This window comes from Phyllobates terribilis, unplaced genomic scaffold, assembly GCF_046119375.1.
Source record: "Phyllobates terribilis strain yellow unplaced genomic scaffold, ASM4611937v1 Scaffold_11__3_contigs__length_659146591, whole genome shotgun sequence".
NCBI lineage: Eukaryota > Metazoa > Chordata > Amphibia > Anura > Dendrobatidae > Phyllobates > Phyllobates terribilis.
This window is the reverse complement of record NW_027362771.1, coordinates 644,836,825-644,852,343: the sequence shown is the minus strand read 5'-3', so window position 1 is coordinate 644,852,343 and position 15,519 is coordinate 644,836,825. Positions and strand designations below refer to the sequence as shown.

The window sequence follows — 15,519 nt, the reverse complement described above, 5'->3', positions numbered from 1 at the left end:
CCATAGATATACGGAGACCGTCATGGCCGCCATCTTCATGTCCTGTATACACTGTGTGGTCTTATATATTACACTGACCCCGATCATAGATATACAGAGACCGTCATGGCCGCCATCTTCATGTCCTGTATACACTGTGTGGTCTTATATATCACATTGACCCCGACCATAGATATACGGAGACCGTCATGGCCGCCATCTTCATGTCCTGTATACACTGTGTGGTCTTATATATCACACTGACCCCGACCATAGATATACGGAGACCGTCATGGCCGCCATCTTCATGTCCTGTATACACTGTGTGGTCTTATATATCACACTGACCCCCGACCATAGATATACAGAGACCATCATGGCCGCCATCTTCATGTCCTGTACACTGTGTGATCTTATATATCACACTGACCCCGACCATAGATATACAGAGACTGTCATGGCCGCCATCTTCATGTACTGTACACTGTGTAGTCTTATATATTACACTGACCCCGATCATAGATATACAGAGACCGTCATGGCCGCCATCTTCATGTCCTGTATACACTGTGTGGTCTTATATATCACATTGACCCCGACCATAGATATACGGAGACCGTCATGGCCGCCATCTTCATGTCCTGTATACACTGTGTGGTCTTATATATCACATTGACCCCGACCATAGATATACGGAGACCGTCATGGCCGCCATCTTCATGTCCTGTATACACTGTGTGGTCTTATATATCACACTGACCCCCGACCATAGATATACAGAGACCATCATGGCCGCCATCTTCATGTCCTGTACACTGTGTGATCTTATATATCACACTGACCCCGACCATAGATATACAGAGACTGTCATGGCCGCCATCTTCATGTCCTGTACACTGTGTGGTCTTATATATTACACTGACCCCGACCATAGATATACAGAGACCGTCATGGCCGCCATCTTCATGTCCTGTATACACTGTGTGGTCTTATATATCATACTGACCCCCGACCATAGATATACAGAGACCATCATGGCCGCCATCTTCATGTCCTGTACACTGTGTGGTCTTATATATCACACTGACCCCCGACCATAGATATACGGAGACCGTCATGGCCTCCATCTTCATGTCCTGTACACTGTGTGGTCTTATATATTACACTGACCCCCGACCATAGATATACAGAGACCGTCATGGCCGCCATCTTCATGTCCTGTATACACTGTGTGGTCTTATATATCACACTGACCCCCGACCATAGATATACAGAGACTGTCATGGCCGCCATCTTCATGTCCTGTACACTGTGTGATCTTATATATCACACTGACCCCGACCATAGATATACAGAGACCGTCATGGCCGCCATCTTCATGTCCTGTATACACTGTGTGGTCTTATATATCACACTGACCCCCGACCATAGATATACAGAGACCGTCATGGCCGCCATCTTCATGTCCTGTACACTGTGTGGTCTTATATATCACACTGACCCCGACCATAGATATACGGAGACCGTCATGGCCGCCATCTTCATGTCCTGTACACTGTGTGGTCTTATATATCACACTGACCCCGACCATAGATATACGGAGACCGTCATGGCCGCCATCTTCATGTCCTGTACACTGTGTGGTCTTATATATCACACTGACCCCCGACCATAGATATACGGAGACCGTCATGGCCGCCATCTTCATGTCCTGTATACACTGTGTGGTCTTATATATCACACTGACCCCGACCATAGATATACGGAGACCGTCATGGCCGCCATCTTCATGTCCTGTATACACTGTGTGGTCTTATATATCACACTGACCCCGACCATAGATATACGGAGACCGTCATGGCCGCCATCTTCATGTCCTGTATACACTGTGTGATCTTATATATCACACTGACCCCGACCATAGATATACAGAGACCGTCATGGCCGCCATCTTCATGTCCTGTATACACTGTGTGGTCTTATATATCACACTGACCCCCGACCATAGATATACAGAGACCGTCATGGCCGCCATCTTCATGTCCTGTACACTGTGTGGTCTTATATATCACATTGACCCCGACCATAGATATACGGAGACCGTCATGGCCGCCATCTTCATGTCCTGTATACACTGTGTGATCTTATATATCACACTGACCCCGATCACAGATATACGGAGACCATCATGGCCGCCATCTTCATGTCCTGTATACACTGTGTGGTCTTATATATCACACTGACCCCCGACCATAGATATACGGAGACCGTCATGGCCGCCATCTTCATGTCCTGTATACACTGTGTGGTCTTATATATCACACTGACCCCGACCATAGATATACGGAGACCGTCATGGCCGCCATCTTCATGTCCTGTATACACTGTGTGATCTTATATATCACACTGACCCCCGACCATAGATATACGGAGACCGTCATGGCCGCCATCTTCATGTCCTGTCTACACTGTGTGGTCTGATATATCACACTGACCCCGACCATAGATATACGGAGACCGTCATGGCCGCCATCTTCATGTCCTGTATACACTGTATGGTCTTATGTATCACACTGACCCCGACCATAGATATACGGAGACCGTCATGGCCGCCATCTTCATGTCCTTTATATACTGTGTGGTCTTATTTATCACACTGACCCCGACCATAGATATTCGGAGACCGTCATGGCCGCCATCTTCATGTCCTGTACACTGTGTGGTCTTATATATTACACTGACCCCCGACCATAGATATACGGAGACCGTCATGGCTGCCATCTTCATGTCCTGTATACTGTGTGGTCTTATATATCACACTGACCCCCGACCATAGATATACAGAGACCGTCATGGCCGCCATCTTCATGTCCTGTATACACTGTGTGGTCTTATATATCACACTGACCCCCGACCATAGATATACGGAGACCGTCATGGCCGCCATCTTCATGTCCTGTACACTGTGTGGTCTTATATATCACACTGACCCCGACCATAGATATACGAAGACCGTCATGGCCGCCATCTTCATGTCCTGTACACTGTGTGGTCTTATATATCACACTGACTCCGACCATAGATATACGGAGACCGTCATGGCCGCCATCTTCATGTCCTGTACACTGTGTGGTCTTATATATTACACTGACCCCCGACCATAGATATACGGAGACCGTCATGGCCGCCATCTTCATGTCCTGTATACACTGTATGGTCTTATATATCACACTGACCCCCGACCATAGATATACAGAGACCGTCATGGCCGCCATCTTCATGTCCTGTACACTGTGTGGTCTTATATATCACACTGACCCCGACCATAGATATACGGAGACCGTCATGGCCGCCATCTTCATGTCCTGTACACTGTGTGGTCTTATATATCACACTGACCCCGACCATAGATATACGGAGACCGTCATGGCCGCCATCTTCATGTCCTGTACACTGTGTGGTCTTATATATTACACTGACCCCCGACCATAGATATACGGAGACCGTCATGGCCGCCATCTTCATGTCCTGTATACACTGTATGGTCTTATATATCACACTGACCCCCGACCATAGATATACGGAGACCGTCATGGCCGCCATCTTCATGTCCTGTATACACTGTGTGGTCTTATATATCACACTGACCCCGACCATAGATATACTGAGACCGTCATGGCCGCCATCTTCATGTCCTGTACACTGTGTGGTCTTATATATCACACTGACCCCGACCATAGATATACGGAGACCGTCATGGCCGCCATCTTCATGTCCTGTACACTGTGTGGTCTTATATATCACATTGACCCCGACCATAGATATACGGAGACCGTCATGGCCGCCATCTTCATGTCCTGTACACTGTGTGGTCTTATATATCACACTGACCCCCGACCATAGATATACAGAGACCATCATGGCCGCCATCTTCATGTCCTGTACACTGTGTGGTCTTATATATCACACTGACCCCTGACCATAGATATACGGAGACCGTCATGGCCGCCATCTTCATGTCCTGTATACACTGTGTGATCTTATATATCACACTGACCCCTGACCATAGATATACAGAGACTGTCATGGCCGCCATCTTCATGTCCTGTACACTGTGTGGTCTTATATATTACACTGACCCCGACCATAGATATACAGAGACCGTCATGGCCGCCATCTTCATGTCCTGTATACACTGTGTGGTCTTATATATCACACTGACCCCCGACCATAGATATACAGAGACCATCATGGCCGCCATCTTCATGTCCTGTACACTGTGTGGTCTTATATATCACACTGACCCCCGACCATAGATATACGGAGACCGTCATGGCCTCCATCTTCATGTCCTGTACACTGTGTGGTCTTATATATTACACTGACCCCCGACCATAGATATACAGAGACCGTCATGGCCGCCATCTTCATGTCCTGTATACACTGTGTGGTCTTATATATCACACTGACCCCCGACCATAGATATACGGAGACCATCATGGCCGCCATCTTCATGTCCTGTACACTGTGTGATCTTATATATCACACTGACCCCTGACCATAGATATACAGAGACTGTCATGGCCGCCATCTTCATGTCCTGTACACTGTGTGGTCTTATATATTACACTGACCCCGACCATAGATATACAGAGACCGTCATGGCCGCCATCTTCATGTCCTGTATACACTGTGTGGTCTTATATATCACACTGACCCCCGACCATAGATATACAGAGACCGTCATGGCCGCCATCTTCATGTCCTGTACACTGTGTGGTCTTATATATCACACTGACCCCGACCATAGATATACGGAGACCGTCATGGCCGCCATCTTCATGTCCTGTACACTGTGTGGTCTTATATATCACACTGACCCCGACCATAGATATACGGAGACCGTCATGGCCGCCATCTTCATGTCCTGTACACTGTGTGGTCTTATATATCACACTGACCCCCGACCATAGAAATACGGAGACCGTCATGGCCGCCATCTTCATGTCCTGTATACACTGTGTGGTCTTATATATCACACTGACCCCGACCATAGATATACGGAGACCGTCATGGCCGCCATCTTCATGTCCTGTATACACTGTGTGGTCTTATATATCACACTGACCCCGACCATAGATATACGGAGACCGTCATGGCCGCCATCTTCATGTCCTGTATACACTGTGTGATCTTATATATCACACTGACCCCGACCATAGATATACGGAGACCGTCATGGCCGCCATCTTCATGTCCTGTATACACTGTGTGATCTTATATATCACACTGACCCCGATCATAGATATACGGAGACCATCATGGCCGCCATCTTCATGTCCTGTATACACTGTGTGATCTTATATATCACACTGACCCCGATCATAGATATACGGAGACCATCATGGCCGCCATCTTCATGTCCTGTATACACTGTGTGGTCTTATATATCACACTGACCCCTGACCATAGATATACGGAGACCGTCATGGCCGCCATCTTCATGTCCTGTATACACTGTGTGATCTTATATATCACACTGACCCCCGACCATAGATATACGGAGACCGTCATGGCCGCCATCTTCATGTCCTGTATACACTGTGTGGTCTTATGTATCACACTGACCCCGACCATAGATATACGGAGACCGTCATGGCCGCCATCTTCATGTCCTTTATATACTGTGTGGTCTTATTTATCACACTGACCCCGACCATAGATATTCGGAGACCGTCATGGCCGCCATCTTCATGTCCTGTACACTGTGTGGTCTTATATATTACACTGACCCCCGACCATAGATATACGGAGACCGTCATGGCTGCCATCTTCATGTCCTGTATACACTGTATGGTCTTATATATCACACTGACCCCCGACCATAGATATATGGAGACCGTCATGGCCGCCATCTTCATGTCCTGTATACACTGTGTGGTCTTATATATCACACTGACCCCCGACCATAGATATACGGAGACCGTCATGGCCGCCATCTTCATGTCCTGTACACTGTGTGGTCTTATATATCACACTGACCCCGACCATAGATATACGGAGACCGTCATGGCCGCCATCTTCATGTCCTGTACACTGTGTGGTCTTATATATCACACTGACCCCGACCATAGATATACGGAGACCGTCATGGCCGCCATCTTCATGTCCTGTACACTGTGTGGTCTTATATATTACACTGACCCCCGACCATAGATATACGGAGACCGTCATGGCCGCCATCTTCATGTCCTGTATACACTGTATGGTCTTATATATCACACTGACCCCCGACCATAGATATACAGAGACCGTCATGGCCGCCATCTTCATGTCCTGTATACACTGTGTGGTCTTATATATCACACTGACCCCCGACCATAGATATACAGAGACCATCATGGCCGCCATCTTCATGTCCTGTACACTGTGTGGTCTTATATATCACACTGACCCCTGACCATAGATATACGGAGACCGTCATGGCCGCCATCTTCATGTCCTGTATACACTGTGTGATCTTATATATCACACTGACCCCTGACCATAGATATACAGAGACTGTCATGGCCGCCATCTTCATGTCCTGTACACTGTGTGGTCTTATATATTACACTGACCCCGACCATAGATATACAGAGACCGTCATGGCCGCCATCTTCATGTCCTGTATACACTGTGTGGTCTTATATATCACACTGACCCCCGACCATAGATATACAGAGACCATCATGGCCGCCATCTTCATGTCCTGTACACTGTGTGGTCTTATATATCACACTGACCCCCGACCATAGATATACGGAGACCGTCATGGCCTCCATCTTCATGTCCTGTACACTGTGTGGTCTTATATATTACACTGACCCCCGACCATAGATATACAGAGACCGTCATGGCCGCCATCTTCATGTCCTGTATACACTGTGTGGTCTTATATATCACACTGACCCCCGACCATAGATATACGGAGACCATCATGGCCGCCATCTTCATGTCCTGTACACTGTGTGATCTTATATATCACACTGACCCCTGACCATAGATATACAGAGACTGTCATGGCCGCCATCTTTATGTCCTGTACACTGTGTGGTCTTATATATTACACTGACCCCGACCATAGATATACAGAGACCGTCATGGCCGCCATCTTCATGTCCTGTATACACTGTGTGGTCTTATATATCACACTGACCCCCGACCATAGATATACAGAGACCGTCATGGCCGCCATCTTCATGTCCTGTACACTGTGTGGTCTTATATATCACACTGACCCCGACCATAGATATACGGAGACCGTCATGGCCGCCATCTTCATGTCCTGTACACTGTGTGGTCTTATATATCACACTGACCCCGACCATTGATATACGGAGACCGTCATGGCCGCCATCTTCATGTCCTGTACACTGTGTGGTCTTATATATCACACTGACCCCCGACCATAGAAATACGGAGACCGTCATGGCCGCCATCTTCATGTCCTGTATACACTGTGTGGTCTTATATATCACACTGACCCCGACCATAGATATACGGAGACCGTCATGGCCGCCATCTTCATGTCCTGTATACACTGTGTGGTCTTATATATCACACTGACCCCGACCATAGATATACGGAGACCGTCATGGCCGCCATCTTCATGTCCTGTATACACTGTGTGATCTTATATATCACACTGACCCCGATCATAGATATACGGAGACCATCATGGCCGCCATCTTCATGTCCTGTATACACTGTGTGGTCTTATATATCACACTGACCCCCGACCATAGATATACGGAGACCGTCATGGCCGCCATCTTCATGTCCTGTATACACTGTGTGGTCTTATATATCACACTGACCCCCGACCATAGATATACGGAGACCGTCATGGCCTCCATCTTCATGTCCTGTATACACTGTGTGGTCTTATATATCACACTGACCCCCGACCATAGATATACAGAGACCGTCACGGCCGCCATCTTCATGTCCTGTATACACTGTGTGGTCTTATATATCACACTGACCCCCGACCATAGATATACGGAGACCGTCACGGCCGCCATCTTCATGTCCTGTATACACTGTGTGGTCTTATATATCACACTGACCCCGATCATAGATATACAGAGACCGTCATGGCCGCCATCTTCATGTCCTGTATACACTGTGTGGTCTTATATATCACACTGACCCCCGACCATAGATATACGGAGACCGTCACGGCCGCCATCTTCATGTCCTGTATACACTGTGTGGTCTTATATATCACACTGACCCCCGACCATAGATATACAGAGACCGTCATGGCCGCCATCTTCATGTCCTGTATACACTGTGTGGTCTTATATATCACACTGACCCCCGACCATAGATATACGGAGACCGTCATGGCCGCCATCTTCATGTCCTGTATACACTGTGTGGTCTTATGTATCACACTGACCCCTGACCATAGATATACGGAGACCGTCATGGCCGCCATCTTCATGTCCTGTATACACTGTGTGGTCTTATATATCACACTGACCCCCGACCATAGATATACGGAGACCGTCATGGCCGCCATCTTCATGTCCTGTATACACTGTGTGGTCTTATATATTACACTGACCCCTGACCATAGATATACAGAGACCGTCATGGCCGCCATCTTCATGTCCTGTATACACTGTGTGGTCTTATATATCACACTGACCCCCGACCATAGATATACGGAGACCGTCATGGCCGCCATCTTCATGTAGTCGGCAGATCCTCCCTCGGACATGTTACATGACTGAGGGGTCGTCTGACTGATTTCTGCTTGTCCTGCAGGTGGCGCTCTGCTCGCTGGGGTTTAATCACTTGGCGCTAGTGGATGAATTTGGGAGAATATTTATGCAAGGAAACAACCGCTTTGGACAATTGGGCACCGGTGACAAGATCGACAGAAGAAACCCCTGCCTGGTAAAGACGAGACCCTCCACCTAGCCTCTTTCCTCCATATACCTCCCACTACCTGGCCTCTATCTACCTCACTGACCTCTGTCCTCCATCTCCCCTTCTCCTGGCCTCTGTCCTCCATCTTACCTCCCCTTGGCCTCTGTCCTCCATCTCCCCTCCCCCCATCCTCTATCTTGCATCTCCCCTCCCCTTTGCCTCTGTCCTCCATCTCACCTCTCTCTGGCCTCTGTCCTCCATCTCCCCTGCCCTTGGCCTCTGCCCTCCATCTCCCCTCTTTCTGGACTCGGTCCTCCATCTCCCTTCCCCTTGACCTCTGTCCTCCATCTCCCTTCCCCTTGGCTTCTGGCCTCCATCTCCCCTCCCATTTGCCTCTGTCCTTCATCTCCTTTCCCCTTGGCCTCTGTCCTCCATCACCCCTCTCCCTGGCCTCTGTCCTCCATCTCCCCTCCCCCTGGCCTCTGTCTTACATCCCCCCCCAGACCTCTGTCCTACATCCCCCCCAGGCCTCTGTCCTCCATCTCCCCTTCCATTGGCCTCTGTCCTCCATCTCCCCCCTCCATCTCCCCTCTCCCTGGCCTCTGTCCTTCATCTCCCTTCCCCTTGGCCTCTGTCCTTAATCTCCCCCCTCCCTGGCCTCTGTCCTCCATCTCCCTTCCCCTTGGCTTCTGTCCTCCATCTCCCTTCCCCTTGGCCTCTGTCCTCCATCTCCCTTCCCCTTGGCATCTGTCCTTCATCTCCCTTCCCCTTGGCCTCTGTCCTCCATCTCCCTTCCCCTTGGCATCTGTCTTTCATCTCCCTTCCCCTTGGCCTCTGTCTTCCATCTCCCTTCTCCCTGGCCTCTGTCCTACATCTCCCCCGGCCTCTGTCATACATTTCCCCTCCCCCTAGCCTCTGTCCTACATCCCCCCGGCCTCTTTTTTGCATCTCCCCTCCCCCTAGCCTCTATCTCACATCTCCCCTCCCCCTGGCCTCTGTCCTCCATCTTACCTCGGCCTCCGTCCTGCATCTCCCCCCCCCCCCGGCCTCTGTCCTCCATCTCCCATTCCCTTGGCCTCTGTCCTCCATCTCCCCCCTCCCTGGCCTCTGTCCTCCATCTCCCCCCTCCCTGGCCTCTGTCCTCCATCCCCCCCTCCCAGGCCTCTGTCCTCCATCTCCCCCGTCCCTGGCCTCTGTCCTCCATCTCCCCCCTCCCTGGCCTCTGTCCTCCATCTCTCCCCTCCCTGGCTTCTGTCCTCCATCTCTCCCCTCCCTGGCCTCTGTCCTCCATCTCTCCCCTCCCTGGCCTCTGTCCTCCATCTCTCCCCTCCCTGGCCTCTGTCCTCCATCTCTCCCCTCTCTGGCCTCTGTCCTCCATCTCCCCTCTCCCAGGCCTCTGTCCTCCATCTCCCCTCTCCCAGGCCTCTGTCCTCCATCTCCCCTCTCCCTGGCCTCTGTCCTCCATCTCCCCTGCCCCTGGCCTTTGTCCTACATCCCCCCGTCCTCTGTCCTACATTTCCCCTTCCCCTGGCCTCTGGCCTCCATCTCCCCTCCTCTTGACCTCTGTCCTCTATCTCCCCTCTCTCTGGCCTCTGTCCTCCATCTCCCCTTCCCTTGGCCTCTGTCCTCCATGTCCCCTTCCCTTGGCCTCTGTCCTCCATGTCCCCTTCCCTTGGCCTCTGTCCTCCATGTCCCCTTCCCTTGGCCTCTGTCCCCCATCTCCCCTTCCCTTGGCCTCTGTCCCCCATCTCCCCTTCCCTTGGCCTCTGTCTTCCATCTCCCCTTCCCTTGGCCTCTGTCCTCCATCTCCCCTTCCCTTGGCCTCTGTCCTCCATCTCCCCTTCCCTTGGCCTCTGTCCTCCATCTCCCCTTCCCTTGGCCTCTGTCCTCCATCTCCCCTTCCCTTGGCCTCTGTCCTCCATCTCCCCTCCCCTTGGCCTCTGTCCTCCATCTCCCCTCGGCCTCTGTCCTACATCTCCCCTCCCCCTGACCTCTGTCCTCCATCTCCCCTTCACTTGGCCTCTGTCCTCCATCTCCCTTCCCCTTATCATCTGTCCTTCATCTCCCTTCCCCTTGGCCTCTGTCCTCCATCTCCCTTCTCCCTGGCCTCTGTCCTACATCTCCCCCGGCCTCTGTCCTACATTTCCCCTCCCCCTTGCCTCTGTCCTACATCCCCCCGGCCTCTTTTTTGCATCTCCCCTCCCCCTAGCCTCTGTCTCACATCTCCCCTCCCCCTGGCCTCTGTCCTCATCTTACCTTGGCCTCCATCCTGCATCTCCCCCCCCCCCCCGGCCTCTGTCCTCCATCTCCCATTCCCTTGGCCTCTGTCCTCCATCTCCCCTTCTCCTTGCCTCTGTCCACCATCTCCCCCCTCCCAGGCCTCTGTCCTCCATCTCCCCCCTCCCAGGCCTCTGTCCTCCATCTCCCCTGTCCCTGGCCTCTGTCCTCCATCTCCCCTTCCCTTTGCCTCTGTCCTCCATCTCTCCCCTCCCTGGCCTCTGTCCTCCATCTCTCCCCTCCCTGGCCTCTGTCCTCCATCTCCCCCCTCCCTGGCCTCTGTCCTCCATCTCCCCCCTCCCAGGCCTCTGTCCTCCATCTCCCCTCTCCCTGGCCTCTGTCCTCCATCTCCCCTGCCCCTGGCCTTTGTCCTACATCCCCCCGGCCTCTGTCCTACATTTCCCCTTCCCCTGGCCTCTGGCCTCCATCTCCCCTCCTCTTGACCTCTGTCCTCTATCTCCCCTCTCTCTGGCCTCTGTCCTCCATCTCCCCTTCCCTTGGCCTCTGTCCTCCATGTCCCCTTCCCTTGGCCTCTGTCCCCCATCTCCCCTTCCCTTGGCCTCTGTCTTCCATCTCCCCTTCCCTTGGCCTCTGTCCTCCATCTCCCCTTCCCTTGGCCTCTGTCCTCCATCTCCCCTTCCCTTGGCCTCTGTCCTCCATCTCCCCTTCCCTTGGCCTCTGTCCTCCATCTCCCCTTATCCTTGCCTCTGTCCTCCATCTCCCCTTATCCTTGCCTCTGTCCTCCATCTCCCCTCCCCTTGGCCTCTGTCCTCCATTTCCCCTCCCCTTGGCCTCTGTCCTCCATCTCCCCTCCCCTTGGCCTCTGTCCTACATCTCCCCTCCCCCTGACCTCTGTCCTCCATCTCCCCTTCCCTTGGCCTCTGTCCTCCATCTCCCTTCCCCTTATCATCTGTCCTTCATCTCCCTTCCCCTTGGCCTCTGTCCTCCATCTCCCTTCTCCCTGGCCTCTGTCCTACATCTCCCCCGGCCTCTGTCCTACATTTCCCCTCCCCCTAGCCTCTGTCCTACATCCCCCGGCCTCTTTTTTGCATCTCCCCTCCCCCTAGCCTCTGTCTCACATCTCCCCTCCCCCTGGCCTCTGTCCTCCATCTTACCTCGGCCTCCATCCTGCATCTCCCCCCCCCCCCTGGCCTCTGTCCTCCATCTCCCATTCCCTTGGCCTCTGTCCTCCATCTCCCCTTCTCCTTGCCTCTGTCCACCATCTCCCCCCTTCCTGGCCTCTGTCCTCCATCTCCCCACTCCCTGGCCTCTGTCCTCCATCTCCCCCCTCCCAGGCCTCTGTCCTCCATCTCCCCTGTCCCTGGCCTCTGTCCTCCATCTCCCCCCTTCCTGGCCTCTGTCCTCCATCTCTCCCCTCCCTGGCCTCTGTCCTCCATCTCTCCCCTCCCTGGCCTCTGTCCTCCATCTCCCCCCTCCCAGGCCTCTGTCCTCCATCTCCCCTCTCCCTGGCCTCTGTCCTCCATCTCCCCTGCCCCTGGCCTTTGTCCTACATCCCCCCGGCCTCTGTCCTACATTTCCCTTTCCCCTGGCCTCTGTCCTCCATCTCTCCCCTCCCTGGCCTCTGTCCTCCATCTCTCCCCTCCCTGGCCTCTGTCCTCCATCTCTCCCCTCCCTGGCCTCTGTCCTCCATCTCCCCCCTCCCAGGCCTCTGTCCTCCATCTCCCCTCTCCCTGGCCTCTGTCCTCCATCTCCCCTGCCCCTGGCCTTTGTCCTACATCCCCCCGGCCTCTGTCCTACATTTCCCCTTCCCCTGGCCTCTGGCCTCCATCTCCCCTCCTCTTGACCTCTGTCCTCTATCTCCCCTCTCTCTGGCCTCTGTCCTCCATCTCCCCTTCCCTTGGCCTCTGTCCTCCATGTCCCCTTCCCTTGGCCTCTGTCCCCCATCTCCCCTTCCCTTGGCCTCTGTCTTCCATCTCCCCTTCCCTTGGCCTCTGTCCTCCATCTCCCCTTCCCTTGGCCTCTGTCCTCCATCTCCCCTTCCCTTGGCCTCTGTCCTCCATCTCCCCTTCCCTTGGCCTCTGTCCTCCATCTCCCCTTCCCTTGGCCTCTGTCCTCCATCTCCCCTTATCCTTGCCTCTGTCCTCCATCTCCCCTTATCCTTGCCTCTGTCCTCCATCTCCCCTCCCCTTGGCCTCTGTCCTCCATTTCCCCTCCCCTTGGCCTCTGTCCTCCATCTCCCCTCCCCTTGGCCTCTGTCCTCCATCTCCCCTCCCCTTGGCCTCTGTCCTCCATCTCCCCTCCCCCTGACCTCTGTCCTCCATCTCCCCTTCCCTTGGCCTCTGTCCTCCATCTCCCTTCCCCTTATCATCTGTCCTTCATCTCCCTTCCCCTTGGCCTCTGTCCTCCATCTCCCTTCTCCCTGGCCTCTGTCCTACATCTCCCCCGGCCTCTGTCCTACATTTCCCCTCCCCCTAGCCTCTGTCCGACATCCCCCGGCCTCTTTTTTGCATCTCCCCTCCCCCTAGCCTCTGTCTCACATCTCCCCTCCCCCTGGCCTCTGTCCTCCATCTTACCTCGGCCTCCATCCTGCATCTCCCCCCCCCCCCCGGCCTCTGTCCTCCATCTCCCATTCCCTTGGCCTCTGTCCTCCATCTCCCCTTCTCCTTGCCTCTGTCCACCATCTCCCCCCTCCCTGGCCTCTGTCCTCCATCTCCCCCCTCCCTGGCCTCTGTCCTCCATCTCCCCCCTCCCAGGCCTCTGTCCTCCATCTCCCCTGTCCCTGGCCTCTGTCCTCCATCTCCCCCCTTCCTGGCCTCTGTCCTCCATCTCTCCCCTCCCTGGCCTCTGTCCTCCATCTCTCCCCTCCCTGGCCTCTGTCCTCCATCTCCCCCCTCCCAGGCCTCTGTCCTCCATCTCCCCTCTCCCTGGCCTCTGTCCTCCATCTCCCCTGCCCCTGGCCTTTGTCCTACATCCCCCCGGCCTCTGTCCTACATTTCCCTTTCCCCTGGCCTCTGGCCTCCATCTCCCCTCCTCTTGACCTCTGTCCTCCATCTCCCCTCTCTCTGGCCTCTGTCCTCCATCTCCCCTTCCCTTGGCCTCTGTCCTCCATGTCCCCTTCCCTTGGCCTTTGTCCCCCATCTCCCCTTCCCTTGGCCTCTGTCCTCCATCTCCCCTTCCCTTGGCCTCTGTCCTCCATCTCCCCTTCCCTTGGCCTCTGTCCTCCATCTCCCCTTCCCTTGGCCTCTGTCCTCCATCTCCCCTCCCCTTGGCCTCTGTCCTCCATCTCCCCTCCCCTTGGCCTCTGTCCTCCATCTCCCCTCCCCTTGGCCTCTGTCCTCCATCTCCCCTCCCCTTGGCCTCTGTCCTCCATCTCCCCTCCCCTTGGCCTCTGTCCTCCATCTCCCCTTCCCTTGGCCTCTGTCCTCCATCTCCCCTTCCCTTGGCCTCTGTCCTCCATCTCCCCTCCCCTTGGCCTCTGTCCTCCATCTCCCCTTATCCTTGCCTCTGTCCTCCATCTCCCATTCCCTTGGCCTCTGTCCTCCATCTCCCCTTCCCTTGGCCTCTGTCCTCCATCTCCCCTCCCCTTGGCCTCTGTCCTCCATCTTACCTCGGCCTCCATCCTGCATCCCCCCCCCCTGGCCTCTGTCCTCCATCTCCCATTCCCTTGGCCTCTGTCCTCCATCTCCCCTTCTCCTTGCCTCTGTCCACCATCTCCCCCCTCCCTGGCCTCTGTCCTCCATCTCCCCCCTCCCTGGCCTCTGTCCTCCATCTCCCCCCTCCCAGGCCTCTGTCCTCCATCTCCCCCCTCCCAGGCCTCTGTCCTCCATCTCCCCTGTCCCTGGCCTCTGTCCTCCATCTCCCCCCTTCCTGGCCTCTGTCCTCCATCTCTCCCCTCCCTGGCCTCTGTCCTCCATCTCTCCCCTCCCTGGCCTCTGTCCTCCATCTCCCCCCTTCCAGGCCTCTGTCCTCCATCTCCCCTCTCCCTGGCCTCTGTCCTCCATCTCCCCTGCCCCTGGCCTTTGTCCTACATCCCCCGGCCTCTGTCCTACATTTCCCTTTCCCCTGGCCTCTGGCCTCCATCTCCCCTCCTCTTGACCTCTGTCCTCCATCTCCCCTCTCTCTGGCCTCTGTCCTCCATCTCCCCTTCCCTTGGCCTCTGTCCTCCATGTCCCCTTCCCTTGGCCTCTGTCCCCCATCTCCCCTTCCCTTGGCCTCTGTCCTCCATCTCCCCTTCCCTTGGCCTCTGTCCTCCATCTCCCCTTATCCTTGCCTCTGTCCTCCATCTCCCCTCCCCTTGGCCTCTGTCCTCCATTTCCCCTCCCCTTGGCCTCTGTCCTCCATCTCCCCTCCCCTTGGCCTCTGTCCTACATCTCCCCTCCC

At 54.2% G+C, this 15,519-nt stretch overlaps 1 protein-coding gene across 1 annotated transcript in view; it reads left to right on the top strand.

The window, feature by feature from the left end:
* FBXO24 (F-box protein 24) overlaps positions 1-15,519 on the top strand; it is a 181,071-nt gene that overhangs the window by 80,541 nt on the left and 85,011 nt on the right. The window contains exon 9 of the mRNA XM_073655006.1: positions 8,797-8,928. Coding sequence (XP_073511107.1) covers positions 8,797-8,928 — 132 coding nt within the window. The remainder of the gene's footprint in view (positions 1-8,796; positions 8,929-15,519) is intronic.